The 16330-nt window shown below is 39.6% G+C and overlaps 2 protein-coding genes across 2 annotated transcripts; both read left to right on the plus strand.

Annotated features, from left to right (window-relative positions):
* Positions 1-7987: 7987 nt before the first annotated feature.
* LOC105061841 (olfactory receptor 52H1-like) lies at positions 7988-8929 on the plus strand. Its single transcript, XM_010945977.3, has one exon. The coding sequence runs from the start codon at positions 7988-7990 to the stop codon at positions 8927-8929; it is 942 nt and encodes a 313-aa protein (XP_010944279.1).
* Positions 8930-15124: 6195 nt separating this feature from the next.
* LOC105061861 (olfactory receptor 52H1-like) lies at positions 15125-16069 on the plus strand. The gene is given in 1 exon segment (XM_010945996.3): positions 15125-16069. A coding segment is annotated over 1 exon segment (942 nt). The 5' UTR covers positions 15125-15127.
* The last annotated feature ends 261 nt before the right edge of the window (positions 16070-16330 follow it).

Below are 16330 nucleotides of genomic sequence, written 5' to 3' on the forward strand. Positions count from 1 at the left end.
GGTAGAGGTAAAAGTTTGAACTGGGAGAAGAGGACAAAAATGTTACAGTAAAAATGAGGTTCTAATGTAAGGTACGCTTTTGTCAAATGATTCTAATGTGATCTGAGTTTTTGCTATCACCATAAGCTAATAAAGTGTTTCTTAAGATTTAGCAATTCAGTGTTCTCTCTCCTTTTCTCTGTATTGTGCTGTAACTTCAGGAAGTTTTAGGCCTTTTTTAGATGCATCAAGTAATATAAAATTATTTTCTAATTGCCATTAGTAACTTCAATATATAAAAATGTTATATAAATAAATGTGATATAGATACATGATGATATTTCTACTACTAATAATAATTGAGAACATAGATTGAAAGCATAGTTTGTGGACAATAGTGAGCATTAAGAATGAGGTCCTCAACTCCAAGGAATTTGCCTTCTGAAGGTAGAGACAGAGAGCTACACAGATCATTGAAACATGGTGTGGTTAGTCCCCAGGCAAGGGGTAAACACAGGGGTGATTGAGGGATGACTTTCCAAATGAAGTGATGCTAGGTTCTAAGCTGAGTCAGACAGAAAAGAATAGGAAAGATGTTCTCTGAAAGAAGAAACAACATATGCAAATGTAAGATGCTTGCAAAATTACGTGTGTGTGAAAATCCAAAGAGACCAGTTGGAATGCAGGGTGTTTTGGAGATGAGTGGCAGGAGACAGAACTGAAGAGGAAGTTAAGGGCCTGAAATTGCTAGATCTTGTATGTTATGCTAATGGAGATTTATTTTATCCTAAAGACTCTGCAGAGATGACAATCACATATCTATTTTAGAAAGATTATTATGGCTTCGGAGGAGAGGGTAGATTGGTAGGGTGGAATTGAAATCTTTAGATCAGTAACAAGAATAGTTACTGATGGAGGAAATGATGCAGGAGAATGGATGTGGGGCGTGAGGAGGATCGTGTCCCAGGATCCGGTTGAGCCCCTGGGACGTGCCCCACCAAGTGTGGGTCCTTGGCTTCACACAGGGAAGAATTCAAGTGTGAGCCACCATTGAGTAAAGGTAGATTTATTTAGAGAGACATAAAGAGTGTAAGGCAAGAGAAAGGCAAGGAAAGGGGTGTGGGAATTGGGTGCTCAGGTTAAAGTAAAAAGTAGGTACACATTCCATAGAGTGTGGGCCGTCTCCAAAGAGGAGGGAGTGAAAAGGGCCACTAGGTGCGGTGTTGCCAGCTTTTACGAGCTCAGTAGCTTTATACCTTGCAGGTGGGATCATTCCAACTGCCCTGGCGAAGGGGTGGGATTCCCAGGGATCGGGCCATGGCCCATTCTTTGGCCTTTTGCAGCTAGCTTTGGGGCTATCTGGCACCTGCAGGCATGTTATTTATCAGGCTGTTATAATGAGCATATAATGAAGCTCAAGATCTACTAGAAGTCAAACCTCTGAATCCTCAGGGCCAACTAGGAGGTGAATGAATCTTCCACCATTTTGGTGTTAAATTGCTGTCATTCCTTGAGTGGCTGTGCCCTGCCCCCTTCCATGCTGTCTCAGAAAGTGGTTCTAAAGATATTTTGATGTCTACATTGACAGAAATGACAACTGTATGTGTAAGGAGTTTCATATGAAAGTTCAAGCACTTGATCAATATGAATGATTTGTGATAACTAGGGTATTCCCTGTTTAAGCCTGAACCAGAAAAAAGATTCTGTATCTTTTCTTCTATAAATCTGTTTGCATTTTCCTACTAAAACAAACGTTACACATATTTACACAAATGATTGAAATTTATGACATAAACAAAATAACAGCAAAGACATGCAGGTTGCCTCAAACATAGACACACACACACATGTACATAACAAATACACAAAATACCACGTAAGCAGCTTTAGCGGGAGTGGAGAGAACACTTGTCATTTTGAAAGCCCAGGACATTCTGTCTGCTCATATACTCCTGTCCCAGAAGACCTGAGCCTGCAGGGACTCAGTCCACCCCAGCCCGTGGGACCTCAGGACTGCAGGACCTAGACCTCTGGGAACAGCCTTACCGTGCAGCCCACAGCTCACTGACTGGATTCATGTCTGGAGCCTCTTGAGGGCCCACCAGCTTGAGGGCCTTCTCCAAAGGCCCAGGAAGAGAAAGAACATTGGCACCTTGAGGGTGCCATTTCTGTCCACCCTCATCAAGGGCCCGGGGACTGCGGAGTCTCCAGGTGAGATCTACTTGGGAGGGCAGGTATGGTTGGAAAGCCAAGGGCATGGCTCAGGCCCAGATCCTGGGGCAGCTGACTGAAGGACAGACCTACAGAGGACGTCAGAGGAGGGACAAAGAGTCAGTAAGCAAAGACAAGGTGGTCTCAGTCCAGCTTTCCCCTGGATATACTATGCAGACGTGAGGCTGGATTTTAAAATCTTAGCAGTTGGAGTGAGGATGGGTACTTAAAGCAAAAGGAAACAAGTAGGACTGGGGCCGTCTAGAGGACACAGTTCAACAGCCAAAAACAAATGGTCTGAGAACTTGGATCTAAAGAATGGACTTGGGCTCTGTGATTTTCACGCGATTTGAGAGTTTCTGCCGTTCGTGTGTATTTGCTTTTGTTTGTGATTGCAATGTCATCACTAGTCATTATTTATTGAGAGCTTAACATTTCCACTCATTGAGTTAAGAACTTTTCTCCTGTAGAAAAATCTCCTTACAAAGCTTCCATTCACAAAAAATTCTACGAGGAAATAGACATTTTAGAGAAATCAAATAGTTTGTTTGGTATAATCAAAAAAGAGGCAGAGATTAAGTGCAAATTCCAGAGCCTCGACTCTAAGATCAGGGTTCTTAAGTGGGGGCTATAATATGATTTCATGTAAATTTACATGCCTGTGATTCCACAATTTCTGGGTATATGTGTAAAAATGTGTCTTTGTGTGTTAGTTCATGAATTAATTCATTATTTTAGCCATTTGTTCATTGACCTGCACTTTAATAGAATACGGAATAAATAGAAGGGAGACTAGAGGAGGGGTGGGAAGGGATGTGGCTGCAAAAGTGCAAAGGTCCCGTGTCACACAGGAGCTTGTGTCTGTGCATCATTCATTTATTTAATAAAACTTAAGTGTTTACAGAAATTAAATTAGGATAAGGAAATGAAAGTAGGAATATGAAAATGTCTTTACACTCAGGAAAGGTAGATGATAAGCAAATAAATGCAATAAATTATGACAAGTGCTTTCATAACTCCATGGTTCTGTGGGTGTAAATAAGAGGACAGTCTTGAGGGTTAAGGAAAGGTTTTCTGGAAGAAAACCTAAGCTGAGACAAAGGACATGGACAAAAGTAATCAGTCCTAAAAATGTCTGATTTGCCTGGATAGAACTTCTTGAGAAACGTTAATAAAAAGGATAATGATGATTTTGTTTTTTCTTTAGTGGAAATGCCTGTAGCATTCTTCTGGTTTGGCATATTATGAGCTGGCAGTTTGCACAGGTTCATTTTCCTTTACTTACATAGTAATAGATATTTAATGATTGCAAATGCATTTTCAGAGACAATGAGAATATTCTTTTTGTCTTGACTCATTGGTGATATTCAATTCCAGAAATATTTAATAAGCACCTTTTAAGGGCTACCATTGTGCAAACATTGAAGATATAATTGAAACAAAAAAAATTTTAAAAACAAAATTGACATGATCTTCATCTTTGCAGAAATTGCAGTCTATCAGGAAAATAAATGACAATAAGCTATTAGTTACAAGTAAGATGAATTTCAGAAAAGAGGAAATACATGTACAAAATAAAAGTTTCTAAATATAGAGAGATCAGGAAGATGGTTCCCATGGAAGAGATGTTTAAACTGAATGAAAAAGGGGCTTAATTAAGACTTGAATGATAAATAGAACTTAGCCTTGTTTGGGGAAAAGAGTAGGGATGAGAATACTTGTTCTGTCAAGCGAGAAGTATGTACATAGTCTCACTGTCAGGAGACTTTGAAGGAACGGAAAGAACACGTTTTAGGTTACCTTTGTTTAGAATAGCACACGTTATCTGTTTAGACTTTTATTCATCCAAATGACCACTGTTCAGAGAAGTGCAGTATCAATGCATGACTACTCCATGCTTGGGTACTACTTTGAACACCTTGCACTGTGTTAGCTCAGCCTTAGGGAGTGGCTGTGGTCTCATTCTTCTTCAGCACATGGGTTTCCACCATCATTGGCCTCATTTCTGTTCATCTTCAGAGAAAAGATAGGAGTCTCAGTGGATACTGAAGTAAAAATATATGAGGAAATAATTAAATACTGTAGCTGGCACCCTGGAAATGAAGTGGTAGAGGAATTTACCATCATCTCTCACATGGACATTGCTTTTAACATGTGTATTTTTAGAAAATGCAGGATTTTTTTCTGGCAAGCATTCACAGAGTATAGCAAGAAGTCTGAAAAGGTTGTAAGTCTAGATTGTGGAGACTCTGTTAGTTATGTTAAGGATTTTTAATTTAGATTGAAAAAATAATTGAATCAATATTGTCTATGGTGGATTTAAAGAGAGAAGGTACAAATGAGGTATTTCAAATCTCTCTGTTGGCTCATTTAGTGCATGATATTAACATTCTCTGAAATATTAGACACAGTAGAAGGCATTAAGTTTGTGGAGAAATACGATGAATTTTAATTTTAATTTTTAAAATGTTAAATATGAGGTACCCATGAGATATCCAAAAACAGTGCACATCCAGGGTGCAGATGGATATGTGTGTCTTGAAAGATCTAAATGGGAGCTAAAGAATTGGGAGAGGCAATGTATAGCTATTAATTGGAGTTCGAAGAGTTGATGACATAGATCAGGAAAAGTATGGACAGAAAAAGGATGGCTTCAGGCAAAGCCTTGAGGAATAGCAGGATTTAAGAGCTACAGAGTAGGAGAAACAGTCAAGGATGAGGTACAATGTTAGTGATGTTGAATAAAAACTCAAAAAGTTTGTGATAAACATTAAGTGGATGTTTCCAGACTGAGGGGATGATCAGTAGTGTCAAAGGCTGCTGAGACGTCCATCAGGACTGAAAGATGGGTTGTGGACACCATGGGTGACCTTAGTGACAGCTGCTTCAGTGGAAAGGTGAGGACAGAAATGAGATTAACATGAGACAGAGGGTAAGTGGGAGCTGAGAATGGGGATGAGTAGTGTAGACAACTATGTATTTAGTTATAGAGGTGAGAATATAATACTTTATAATTTAGTTGGGAAGACATTTGAGCACATTTTAATTGTTTCAGTGCTGAAGGAGCAGAAGTTTTAAAGGACTAGGTTGAAGACAAAGGCAAGAAAGAGAATGGGTGATAATGAAAGGTACCTGATGATGGGGGAAGGTTGACATAAAGGGTATGAGTTTGTTTTTGGTCCCAGAAATGAAAGGGGCATTTTTTCCAACTATAACAAGGAAAAAGGGTAGAGAATAGGCAGATGTGATGGCTGTCTTACATGATTTCATAGCTAATGGATTCTAATTTCTCTCTGAAGTCAAATAAAAGATTATCTGTTGAGAAAGAGGGGTTTGGGGGTGGTGAATGTGCTTAGAGGAGAGGAGGGGAAAAGCCACAGAGGGAGACTGAGTTGAACAAGTTCAGGCTGTTGGATCACTGGACAGGGTGGAAGATTAAGTTAACCGTGCATGATCATGAAATTTGGGGAACACAAATGTGCCTAGTTAAGAAGTGATTTCCATTATGATCGAGAGTGCTTACTGGGTTTATTAATCTAGTAGTTGAGTTTAGACACATACATGAAATGGAAGGTCAGTGGAGCAAGGGGAGCAAAATGTTTGTAAGAGAGTTGTTAAAATGATGACTCATAGAATTTACCTTATGTAACAAGGGATGCAAAGAAACTTGGATCCTGAGTGAATCATAGTGAAAAGTCAACACCCTTCAGGGCTCAAGGTTGTTGAAGAGAGAATCAGTATTAACTGAACCACATAATTGAACAGATACAATAAATACATTTGTGATGTGTGACATTAGTCAATTTTAGGTTACAGTACTTCAAAGGTATGGCCCTGGAGTTGTGTGGCTGACCCTCTGCAACAAAATAAAGCCATCCAGGGTGATGCTACATACTTTGAGGGCAAGTTTTGGGTAGGTGAATGGCAAGGATGTTAAATTTATTGCAGGTAATAGCTGGGCTTGTGTCTTCAAAGAGTGAAGGGAATTACAAGGAAGTCTGTGAAGGCTAATAATTAGAAAAGAGAAGAAGTGTGTAAATGGATAGATTGATGCATTATTTATTTTTCATTTTAAATGAGGGTTTAGAAGAGCTGTCTGCAGGCAGTATGACATGCCTTCATTTAGAAGTGCTCCTTTTAATTGTACAAAGTATCTTTTGCTTCACTTAATGCTTTTAAAATTAAATTTTACACTTTTTGATTTTCATTTTGTCAGGTTTGCTTCCTTTGTCTTTAATTTTTTCTGAAGTAGCCTTGTCTATCTGTCCCTTTTACCCTCTCCATTACTTTCTTTTAGAGCTTTCTCATGAGAGCAATGTGACATTGGATTTTATTTAAAGGACTTGATTCATGCCTATGTTTCTAAATATAGGAATTCAACAATATACATTTATAATCGTAAGTGATGTGCTTGATTTTAGGCTGTTAAGTTATTTTGTGCTTCTGGTTTTCTATATTTTTTATTTGAGTTATTTAATATCTTTTACTATACACATATCATGTGTATACCCTTTGCCACAGACTTTACAGAGAATTTTGGTCATATACATAGGAGTCTAGGAAAATACCCCTTGGATTTGATTCCCATTTCTACCATTTCTTCATTGGGTGGCTTTGGCAAGTTACTTAACTTCTCTCTGTTTCAGTTTTTACATCTTTAAAATGTGGATAACGTTATTATTTATCTCACAATTTTTTTAAGATGATCATAGAAGTGATTACATGTAAAAAGTTTTAGATTTGTGTAGAATAATGAAGATTCTAAAAAATATTACCTTTTGTTCTGGAGGTTGCTTATTTCCTTTTATCTTGACCCAGAATTTAGAATACATAAATTCTATATTTCTTCCACTAGAGGTCACCTTGGTATTTATCAAAAGCACACTTAAACTGATTTCCTCATTAAATCGTCCGAGTGGGCTAGAGACTGAGCTGTGTGTGAATCTTTTTCTCATATTATTCTCCATGGTAAGGCATCAAACAACACAGCCTTCGAAAACATTGTGATCTGCAAATCCCGAGACTGTCTAGTGTCAGGAAAATCCCTGCAGCCGCGATAGGGGTGGTGTGACAAGTTATGGTTCCGTGTTAGGCCTTTCCTTACACCTTCTCTACGTCTCCCGCCTCTTCTCAATTCTTCACATTGAGCAGTGTGTTGAGAAAGTCACCTGGTGTGAAGCAGCAGCAAAAACAGTGTTGTCTGCGGACCGTAATGATCTTGGCTCTGCCAGTTACAGAACGTGAGATCTTGGGTAAGATAGCTCTCAGAGTTTTCTTCTATTAAAAAAAAGGAAAGGAAAAAAAAGAGGAGGATAAAAATAAATATCTCACAAGATGGTTCTAAATGAGATCCTACTTTTATAAGAGTCTGGCCCATGGGAAGAGTCTGTAAAGATTAATTATCTCCTTATTTTCCCAATTATGCCCCACTTTTCTAATTTTTTTCTCTCTCAGCATGTGGTTAGATTGTTTTTCTCTATTCTTGTAATTATACGGCAACACATTACACAGAGCCAGGGAAAACTTGAGCATTAAAATGGAAATAGCATTTTATGCAGTTTGAAGAAGACTTGAGGGAGCTCTGGGGATTAGTACCCGGAGTACTGGTCTGGGGAATCTTTCTAGAAGAAATGACCTTCACTATTAATAGCAAAGGGAGGCTCTCTCTTGGTAGATCAGAAAAAGGAGTGATGGTCCTAAGACAAGAGTTCAGGGAGAATTGCAATACAATTTTTTAACGTTCATTATATACAATTTATTTTAGGACACAGAAGCTCTTCATCAGATGTCAGTGGCCATGTACAACCTGACTGGCTACAACACAGGTGCCTTCACCCTTCTGGGCATCCCTGGACTTGAGCAGTACCACATCTGGATCAGCATCCCCTTCTGTTTTATCTATCTTGTGGCCATTGTGGGTAATAGCATCCTTCTCTACCTCATTACAGTGGAGCACAGTCTTCATGCACCCATGTGCTTTTTCCTTTCTGTGCTGGCTATTACTGATCTCATATTGTCTACCACCTGTGTCCCCAAAACTCTCAGCGTCTTCTGGTTTGGTCCCCAGAAAATCAGTTTCCCTGGCTGTCTCACTCAATTATTCTTCCTGCATTACAGCTTTGTTCTAGACTCAGCTATACTGATGGCAATGGCCTTTGACCGCTACGTGGCCATCTGCTTACCCTTGAGATACACCACTATCCTGACCACCAGGACCACTGTCAAAATTGCTCTGGGAATCACCTTCAGAAGTTTCTGTGTTTTTGTCCCATGCGTTTTCCTTGTAAATCGTCTGCCCTTCTGCAAGACACACAACATTCCCCACACATACTGTGAGCACATAGGTGTTGCCCGGCTTGCCTGTGCTGATATCTCCATCAATATCTGGTATGGGTTTTGTGTTCCAATCATGACGGTGATTATAGATGTGATTCTAATTGCTGTCTCGTACACTCTCATCCTCTGTGCTGTCTTTCGCCTCCCCTCCCGAGATGCTCGCCAGAAGGCCCTGGGCACCTGTGGGTCCCATGTCTGTGTCATCCTTATATTCTATATACCAGCTTTCTTTTCCATCCTTGCACATCGCTTTGGACATAATGTCCCTCGTACCTTTCACATTATGTTTGCCAACCTCTATGTTATCATCCCACCTGCACTCAACCCTATTGTCTATGGGGTCAAGACCAAGCAGATCCGAGACAAAATCATCCTTCTCCTGTTTCCTAAGGGGTCCCACTGATGTTTGCCTGAAGCCTAGGAGGCAGGGGCAAGTTCCTAGTGTACATTAGGTTAAAGACTGCACTTGTTGCTTTGGCCCCAGAGAAGAGCCTAATGAAAAAATTCCTTATTAGTCAGAAACATGGTTTTGCTTCCTTTGTTGCTTTAGGCAGAAGTCTTCTCATACATCCTAAAAAATTTTTTAGTCTAGGAGATAACATACATATTTTTGTTTCTGGAACCTAAAAAAATTTAATTTCTTTTAAATTCCCTAAGGTAATTGCAAAACTTTAAATGAAAACAAAGTGATCAGTATCTCTTTTTCTTTACAAAGATGCTTCTAAGGAATCTGATTTTTTTTTCAGATTTATACATCAGAGTAGTTTATACATCATAGTAGTACAAGGAATTTCTACCATGATGATGCTGTGAGCTCCTAGAGTTTTAGTTTGGTTGCTTCAATCCGTTCCTGGACAGCTTGAAGCATAAGTCTTGGCATGTACTGTGTGCATAAGCATTGTTTAGCAAATAAATGAATGGCAAATACCCATGCAGTTATTAAATTGAGAGCGCAGGGGTTTATTTGAGACAAAGGAAGAAGGCAATGATGAAATCCAAAGCTCATTTTTTACTTAATTTTGAGAAACCCAAATGCGATGTGGATGGGTAGAGTCCCCTAAGAAGGAATACACAGAGGAAGCCAAATTCTTATGGCCAATAAGATAGAAAAGCACGTACAGACTAAGATGTGGGTTTGAGACTTGACCAATTAGAAGCACTGCTGGTCCCAACTCTCTTGTTCATTCTTGTATCTCAAAAGAAGTGTGGTCTCATGCCAAAGTGTATCTCCATTTATATTATTCATTATCTCTTCAAATTCAATATGCTTAACTTGGTCTAGTGAGTCCTTTAGTTTCTGAATCAGTTAAGAAATAACTATTTTTGGTATTTGGTGGGTGCCAATGGTAGCGGATGTCAGATTTCCTCCCATATCCACTATGACCTTAAAGCCTACTGCTTCTTTACAGATGACCTCTCAGATTCCCCAGTCCGGTGTAAACACCCCTTCTCTTATCACAGTGGTTCAAACACTCATCACTTTTCATCTGAATCAAACTACCAAGGTTCTACATGGTATCTCTCCTTCTAGACTGCTTTCCCATCTCCACACTACCACTCCATTCATGTCCCTAGATTTATATTTCTGTAATAATTCTCAATATAAAATTTTAATAGGAAGCATATGGTCTTTGACCTCAGGGAGTCAAATTTTAGTATATCATTTTACTGGGTGACAGCCACATACGTTGTTTTCAACATTATCTGTATAAATAAAGGTAGTCTGAAGTTTAAGGAGAAGAGAAAGTAGAGTCAAAAGATAAAACAATTAGAAACAAACCAACAGAATATCTTTCTCTGAGGCTAAGGAGTCCCTGTGAAATAACTCTGAGTCCACGTTGTACGAAATCACTAAATGGGAGTTCAAGTAATTGATAGGGGTCAAAATGAATATGCACAAAATATTAAACCCGGCATATGGAAATTTCCACCTTCGTCATTTTAACCACTTAATCTCTTAATCATAAAAAAAAAGACTAACATGATTTCCAGTTAAAAAAATTGTTACATACATGATAGTAATTAAATTGTGGGGTCTTCCATTCTGCTGACATAGCTGATTTGTGCTCCAGATGACAATACCAGGTCGCAGGACCAGCTGTCTGCTAAGGCACCTCTCCTGCATCGGGCTGATAGAACCATAACATTTGTATGTAAAGTAATGGTTTGTTGTTTGCTGTTATTTAATTGGGGGTGAAGAGTGGGGGATGTGGTTTACATTTTTAGGGTGTGAATTATAAATAGAGAAGGGACACCAGAATATGTTTCTATTTTAGTCCAATGAAAATCAGTAACTGATTTACTAGAAAAATATGTTTTTATTAAACCAGGTTATGGAAACATTAAGCTCTAAGTAAGTTCTTCATAACCTTTTGTTTGGACCAGGTGTTCATATAAAATACATACAAGTTACCTATGGCCAGTTCTTTTCCACTAAATCTAGTCAAAAAGGACAGATGTCTCCATAAATATCCATATCATCCCAGAGTACTCTGAAGGTAAGAACTGGAAATTTTCACTACTTAAATGTACCTACTTTTCCTTTAAAAATATTGGCCCAAGAAAACTCAATAGTACATCAAACTAAACACTGGTGTGCATTTGACTGATATTTTCAATAGTCTCAATGTTAGATATAAAAAGATAGCCATTGGCAATGGAATTATTTGTGCTCAGTGTCCAACCAGAAGGAAAGCTGCCTGTGGACTAGATAAAGGCAAAAAAGGAGCACTTTTAAAGCCCAGTATTCAGGGTTATTGTTGAATATCTTTGTAGACATATAGATAGAAAGACTGGATTTACCACACTTACGGAAATTAACCTGGCTGTTAGAGTTGTAGGACAAAAGCCTCTTAGATACGAACTGAGATCTGGGACTCCTCACAGTACCAACAGGCAGATCTAAATGTATCCCCACAGGAATGTATTTCATTAATTATTTGTTTTAACCAACGATACATTTATAGTGAAGTTTCATTTTGTGTTGAGTCTCAAATAATGAAAAGATGACAGCCTCCCAAAGACCAGGATGAAGATAAATAGAAGTAGAAGATACAGCAAGTAAAGATTCCAATGAGAACAAAATGAGATTTAAGCCAAGGAACAACATAGTCAGATGTACATTTTGGAAAGCGCAGTCCGTCCTCAGTGTGGAAATTGCGCTGAGGGAGACAAAACAGAAATAAAATGATACTTTAGGAGGCTATTAGAGTACCTTAGGGAAGAGGTGATGATGGTAGCTGGGCACTGGAGACAGAGAAGAGAATGGATTCAAGAGATCTTTAGAGGGAAACAGCAGCATGATGTAGTTTTAAAAAATTCATCTAAGTAGTGAGGTGTGACATTTGCTGAACTTTGGAACACTGAAAGAACAGGTTTGGAGAGGGGGCAGTGAATGCAGTTTGGGACCAGATGATTTTGAAGCTGAAGTGGGATATTTAGCCTAGGATGTTTCAAAGAGCCCTTTGGTGCCTGGCAGGACCATCCCATGTGGTCCTTCAGAGGAATCTGCATCCAGTTTTCGTTCCACTTCTGCCCCGATGTAGACAGTTCCAACTCACTTTCCTGTTTTCCAGTCTTTATGCTCTCATCCACATATATAACCAGTCCTTCAGGTGAAAAGAAAAGGTGCACAAATGCATTGTAGAGCTTATGAATGAAGATCCTGGAGCCTTACTCTGAAAGGCAGTTTTAGGCTATCTTGAAATGGACCTATAATCATTTTAACAGGTGCACGGTGAGTCCGCCACTGTGTTAAGCATTTTATAAGCACTGCCCTATTTAATTTGTCAATCCTTATATAATCTTGAGAAGTAGGGAAGACATCATCACCTTTTAATAGATATTAAGTACCATATTCAAAGTCCTTTACCTGGGGAGGGCATGAGCTCGAAACCTAGGTGATCAGACAGGTGGGCACACACGAGGCCACACACCCACAGGCATATAGCTCACCTGTAAGTGCATAAGACAAACTCTGAGGTAGTGTTAACTCACAGGCATGGGCAGGGTTAATATAATCTTCTTTATACTCTTCCCTTGAGAGTGAGAAGAGAGGGTGTTAAGGTCCCTCAGGCCCTAACTATTTACCTCTTTCTTACATCGAACAACGGACAGAAAAAAATAAATAAATGAGCAGGGACTAAACCTTTGAGTCTTTTCCTTTCCCCTCCACTTATTTCTTTGGTTAGTGTGTCCCCGTCTCTTACAGATTTTCTGTGTGACTATCAGCACAATCTTTCTTCTTTCTGTTTGACCCAAGCCCCAAGACTAGGTGAGTGCTGGCTTTTTGGCAGGGTTTGTTTGGGACTAGGATTTGGAGACAGAGTGAATGAAAAGCTCAGGGCTCCATTTTCTAGGGCATGGACTGAGCACTGTAACTTTCTGTCCCAAGCAACTCCCATTTATAAGCTGAAGTCATGGTCTCCTGTACTTGGATACATGCTCCATCAAATGAATGCCAATGATTGGAACAGATGATCATGTAAGGAAGGGGCTGGACTGTGGACCACCGTCTGAACTCTGGACTGTGTTCCCAGAACCCGGAACATATGAATGATGAGACACTGTTGAGGAATGTTTAAGTTGCTATAAAAAAATATGATTTTATTTATCAATAAGGGAAGGTCCGAAAGAAAAGAGTGCCTGATTTCTCTTTGGCAAAATCGGAAGAGTGGAGAAACTGAGCACTGGCCTGGGAGATGGCAGGTATGGTGGTCTGGGCCTAAGAATGTGATAAAAGTGAGGGGAGGGAGAAGGTTGGACCTGAGTTTTGGCCTTGTCAGGTTAAGGATCTGAGGCATGTGGCCATCACAAACTCTTCCCTAGTGCTGATCCTGGGAGTCCCTGGCCTTGTGATGTGGTTGGTTATTTCTAAATTTTAAATCACTTTCTATGTAGATGCATTACTGGAGAAGGAAGAAAATTGAAGAACCTAGCCTTTTTTTGTGCATGATGTTATTTAATCATAACTTGGACAACTGAGTCACAAACATCCTTGTCCAGCAAACAACAGGAGTCTACAGCTGCCCCCTTTCCTTCTCTTCTAGCCTCGAGGGAACAGCTCACCTTTGTTCCCACTTGGAAAATGAATCTTTTTTTTTCTTTTTCTTAATACAATTTTTAAAGGTTACACTCCATTTGCAGTTATTACAAAATACTGGCTATATTCCCCGTGTTGTACACCACATCCTTGTAGCCTGTCACACCCTATAGCTTGTACCTCCCACCCCCCACCCCCCATGTGACCACTGGTAACCACTAGTTTGTTCTCTGTATCTGTGAGTCTGCTTCTTTTTTTATACTGACTAGTTTGTTGTATTTTTTTTTTTAGATTCCCCATATTAGTGATATCATACAGCATTTGTCTTTCTCTGTCTGACTTATTTCATTTAGCATAATGCCCTCCAAGTCCATCCCTGTTGGAGCAAATGGTAAAGTTTCACGAATCTAGTCTTTAAAAGATTAACTCCCAGAGTAAAGGTTTTGGGAATTTACAAAGAAAATGGCAGTGTCAAAATTCAGGCATGAAATCTTTTGTTTATATTTTCCTTGGTGTGTGTGCTTGTGAGGCTATGGTATGTGCATGTGGGTATGTGTGCACATGCATGTGTGCACATGTGTATATCTGCGTAAGACAGATGGGGGAAGGGAGTTTGCCTTGTGTAAGATTATGTGTGGGTTAATAAATTATGGTAAAATGCATGTGAGAATGTAAGTATAGGTCAAGGTATGCTTGAGATTTTAAGTACTACTAAGTATGTTTGTATATCTAAGAGAGTATATGTCTTGGAGTTTATGTGTCTATCTAATAGAATATGTATTTAAAAAGAAAAAAATTCTTCTTTTGTACGGAAGTCTTGACCAATAATGTTATTAAATTCAAAATATTAAGATATTATGCAGCTGTATAGTGTTAGGGTGGCAGAAAACAGTGTTTTTGTAGGAGCAAGGGCTCATGAAGCTCAACTGTAAAGTACTTTAAAATTTAAATTTAAGTTACACCTGTTTTTCAGCATAGTGTAGGAACTTAGGTAGTGTTTGCTAAACTGAATTTTTGGATGACAGTAAAGTGGTATTGACTTCACATATCTAAAAGCCACAGTTATCAGGTGGCCTTGAAAAGAATGAGTAATTGTCTTGGGGCAGAGATTGATAATCCACAGTGACAGATCTTAACTAATAATGTATGTAACATCATATAAACTATAATCCACCAACCTATGGGAAAGTACACCCTGTCATTTGTTAGCTTGTATCAAGCGTATACAGTATAATGAAAAAAGTGATTATAGCCAATATGGGAAGCTGCCTGGAAAAGTTGTGTAAATCAACAGAGGTGGCCAAAAGAAAGAAGATGTTCTCGATAGAATGACCATACATCCCAATACATCTGAGACAATCTGGTTTATGCGTGTTACCCACCATTGTTCTAACACCAACCTTTTATCACTTCAAAGGTGCCCTACTTTGAATGATAAATTAGCTGATCACCTTACCTTTAGGAGTCAGTAATGATGAGTGGTTGGAAGTGAGAGTGACTCTGACTGTCCTTTATCACCCACTGTCCTCAGGAGCTGGGACGTGTGTCACCTTGTCTGCCATGGTCATTTTCAACCTAAGCAGTTACAACCCAGGACCCTTCATTCTGGTGGGGATCCCAGGCCTGGAGCAAGCCCATGTGTGGATTGGGATTCTCTTCTGTATCATCTACATTGTGGCTGTTATGGGAAACTGCATCCTTCTCTACCTCATCATGGTGGAGCATAGCCTTCACGAACCCATGTTCTTCTTTCTTTCCATACTGGCCATGACTGACCTCATCACAGCAGGAGTGCCTTAAACACTTAGTATCTTTTGGCTTGGGGCTCGAGAAATCACATTGTCAGGGTGTCTTACACAAATGTTCTTCCTCCACTATAGCTTTGTCCTGGACTCAGCGATCCTGATGGCCATGGCATTTGACCGCTATGTGGCCATCTGTTCTCCCTTGAGATACACCACTATCTTGACCCCCAAGACCATCATCAAGATTGCTGTGGGCATCTCTTTTCGAAGCCTCTGCATCATCCTGCCAGATGTATTCTTGCTCACACGCTTGCCTTTCTGCAGAACACGCATCATACCCCACACGTACTGTGAACTTATCGGAGTTGCCTGGCTGGCCTGTGCTGATATCTCCATCAACATCTGGTATGGCTTTTGTGTTCCCATCATGACGGTCATCTCAGATGTGATCCTCATTGCTGTTTCTTATATGCTCGTCCTCTGTGCTGTCTTTCGCCTCCCCTCCCAAGAAGCCCACCAGAAGGCCCTGGGCACCTGTGGGTCCCATGTCTGTGTCATCCTCATGTTTTATACACTTGCCTTCTTCTCCATTCTTGCCCATCGCTTTGGACACAATGTCTCCCTCACCTTCCACATCATGTTTGCCAACCTTTACATTGTCATCCCACCCGCACTCAACCCCATTGTTTATGGAGTAAAGACCAAGCGGATCAGAGATAAGGTCATCATACTGTTTTCTACCAAAGGTAGAGAATGATGTTCCACTGCCCAATGGAAAAGCTAAGATAAGTTTATAATATCTATTAATGTATCCAGAATTTAAAAAAAAAAAGCAAATGGTATTTAAAGTAAGAACTGTCTACAAGTGATTTTGTGTACCAAGAAGGTGACATAATCTATATGAAAGAAATAGCTGTATGTATAAAAAAATCCTGGACGACCTGCTTGCTTGTGGAACATGAAGTTGCACAGGATACGCTCAGAAAGAAGGAGGGGAAGACAAAGAGCTAAATTACTC

This window comes from Camelus bactrianus, chromosome 10 (genome assembly GCF_048773025.1).
Source record: "Camelus bactrianus isolate YW-2024 breed Bactrian camel chromosome 10, ASM4877302v1, whole genome shotgun sequence".
Taxonomy (NCBI): Eukaryota; Metazoa; Chordata; class Mammalia; order Artiodactyla; family Camelidae; genus Camelus; species Camelus bactrianus.

Excerpts from the sequence above, each read along its gene's own strand:
- LOC105061841 (XM_010945977.3), top strand. The coding sequence starts at position 7,988 with ATGTACAACCTGACTGGCTACAACACAGGTGCCTTCACCCTTCTGGGC.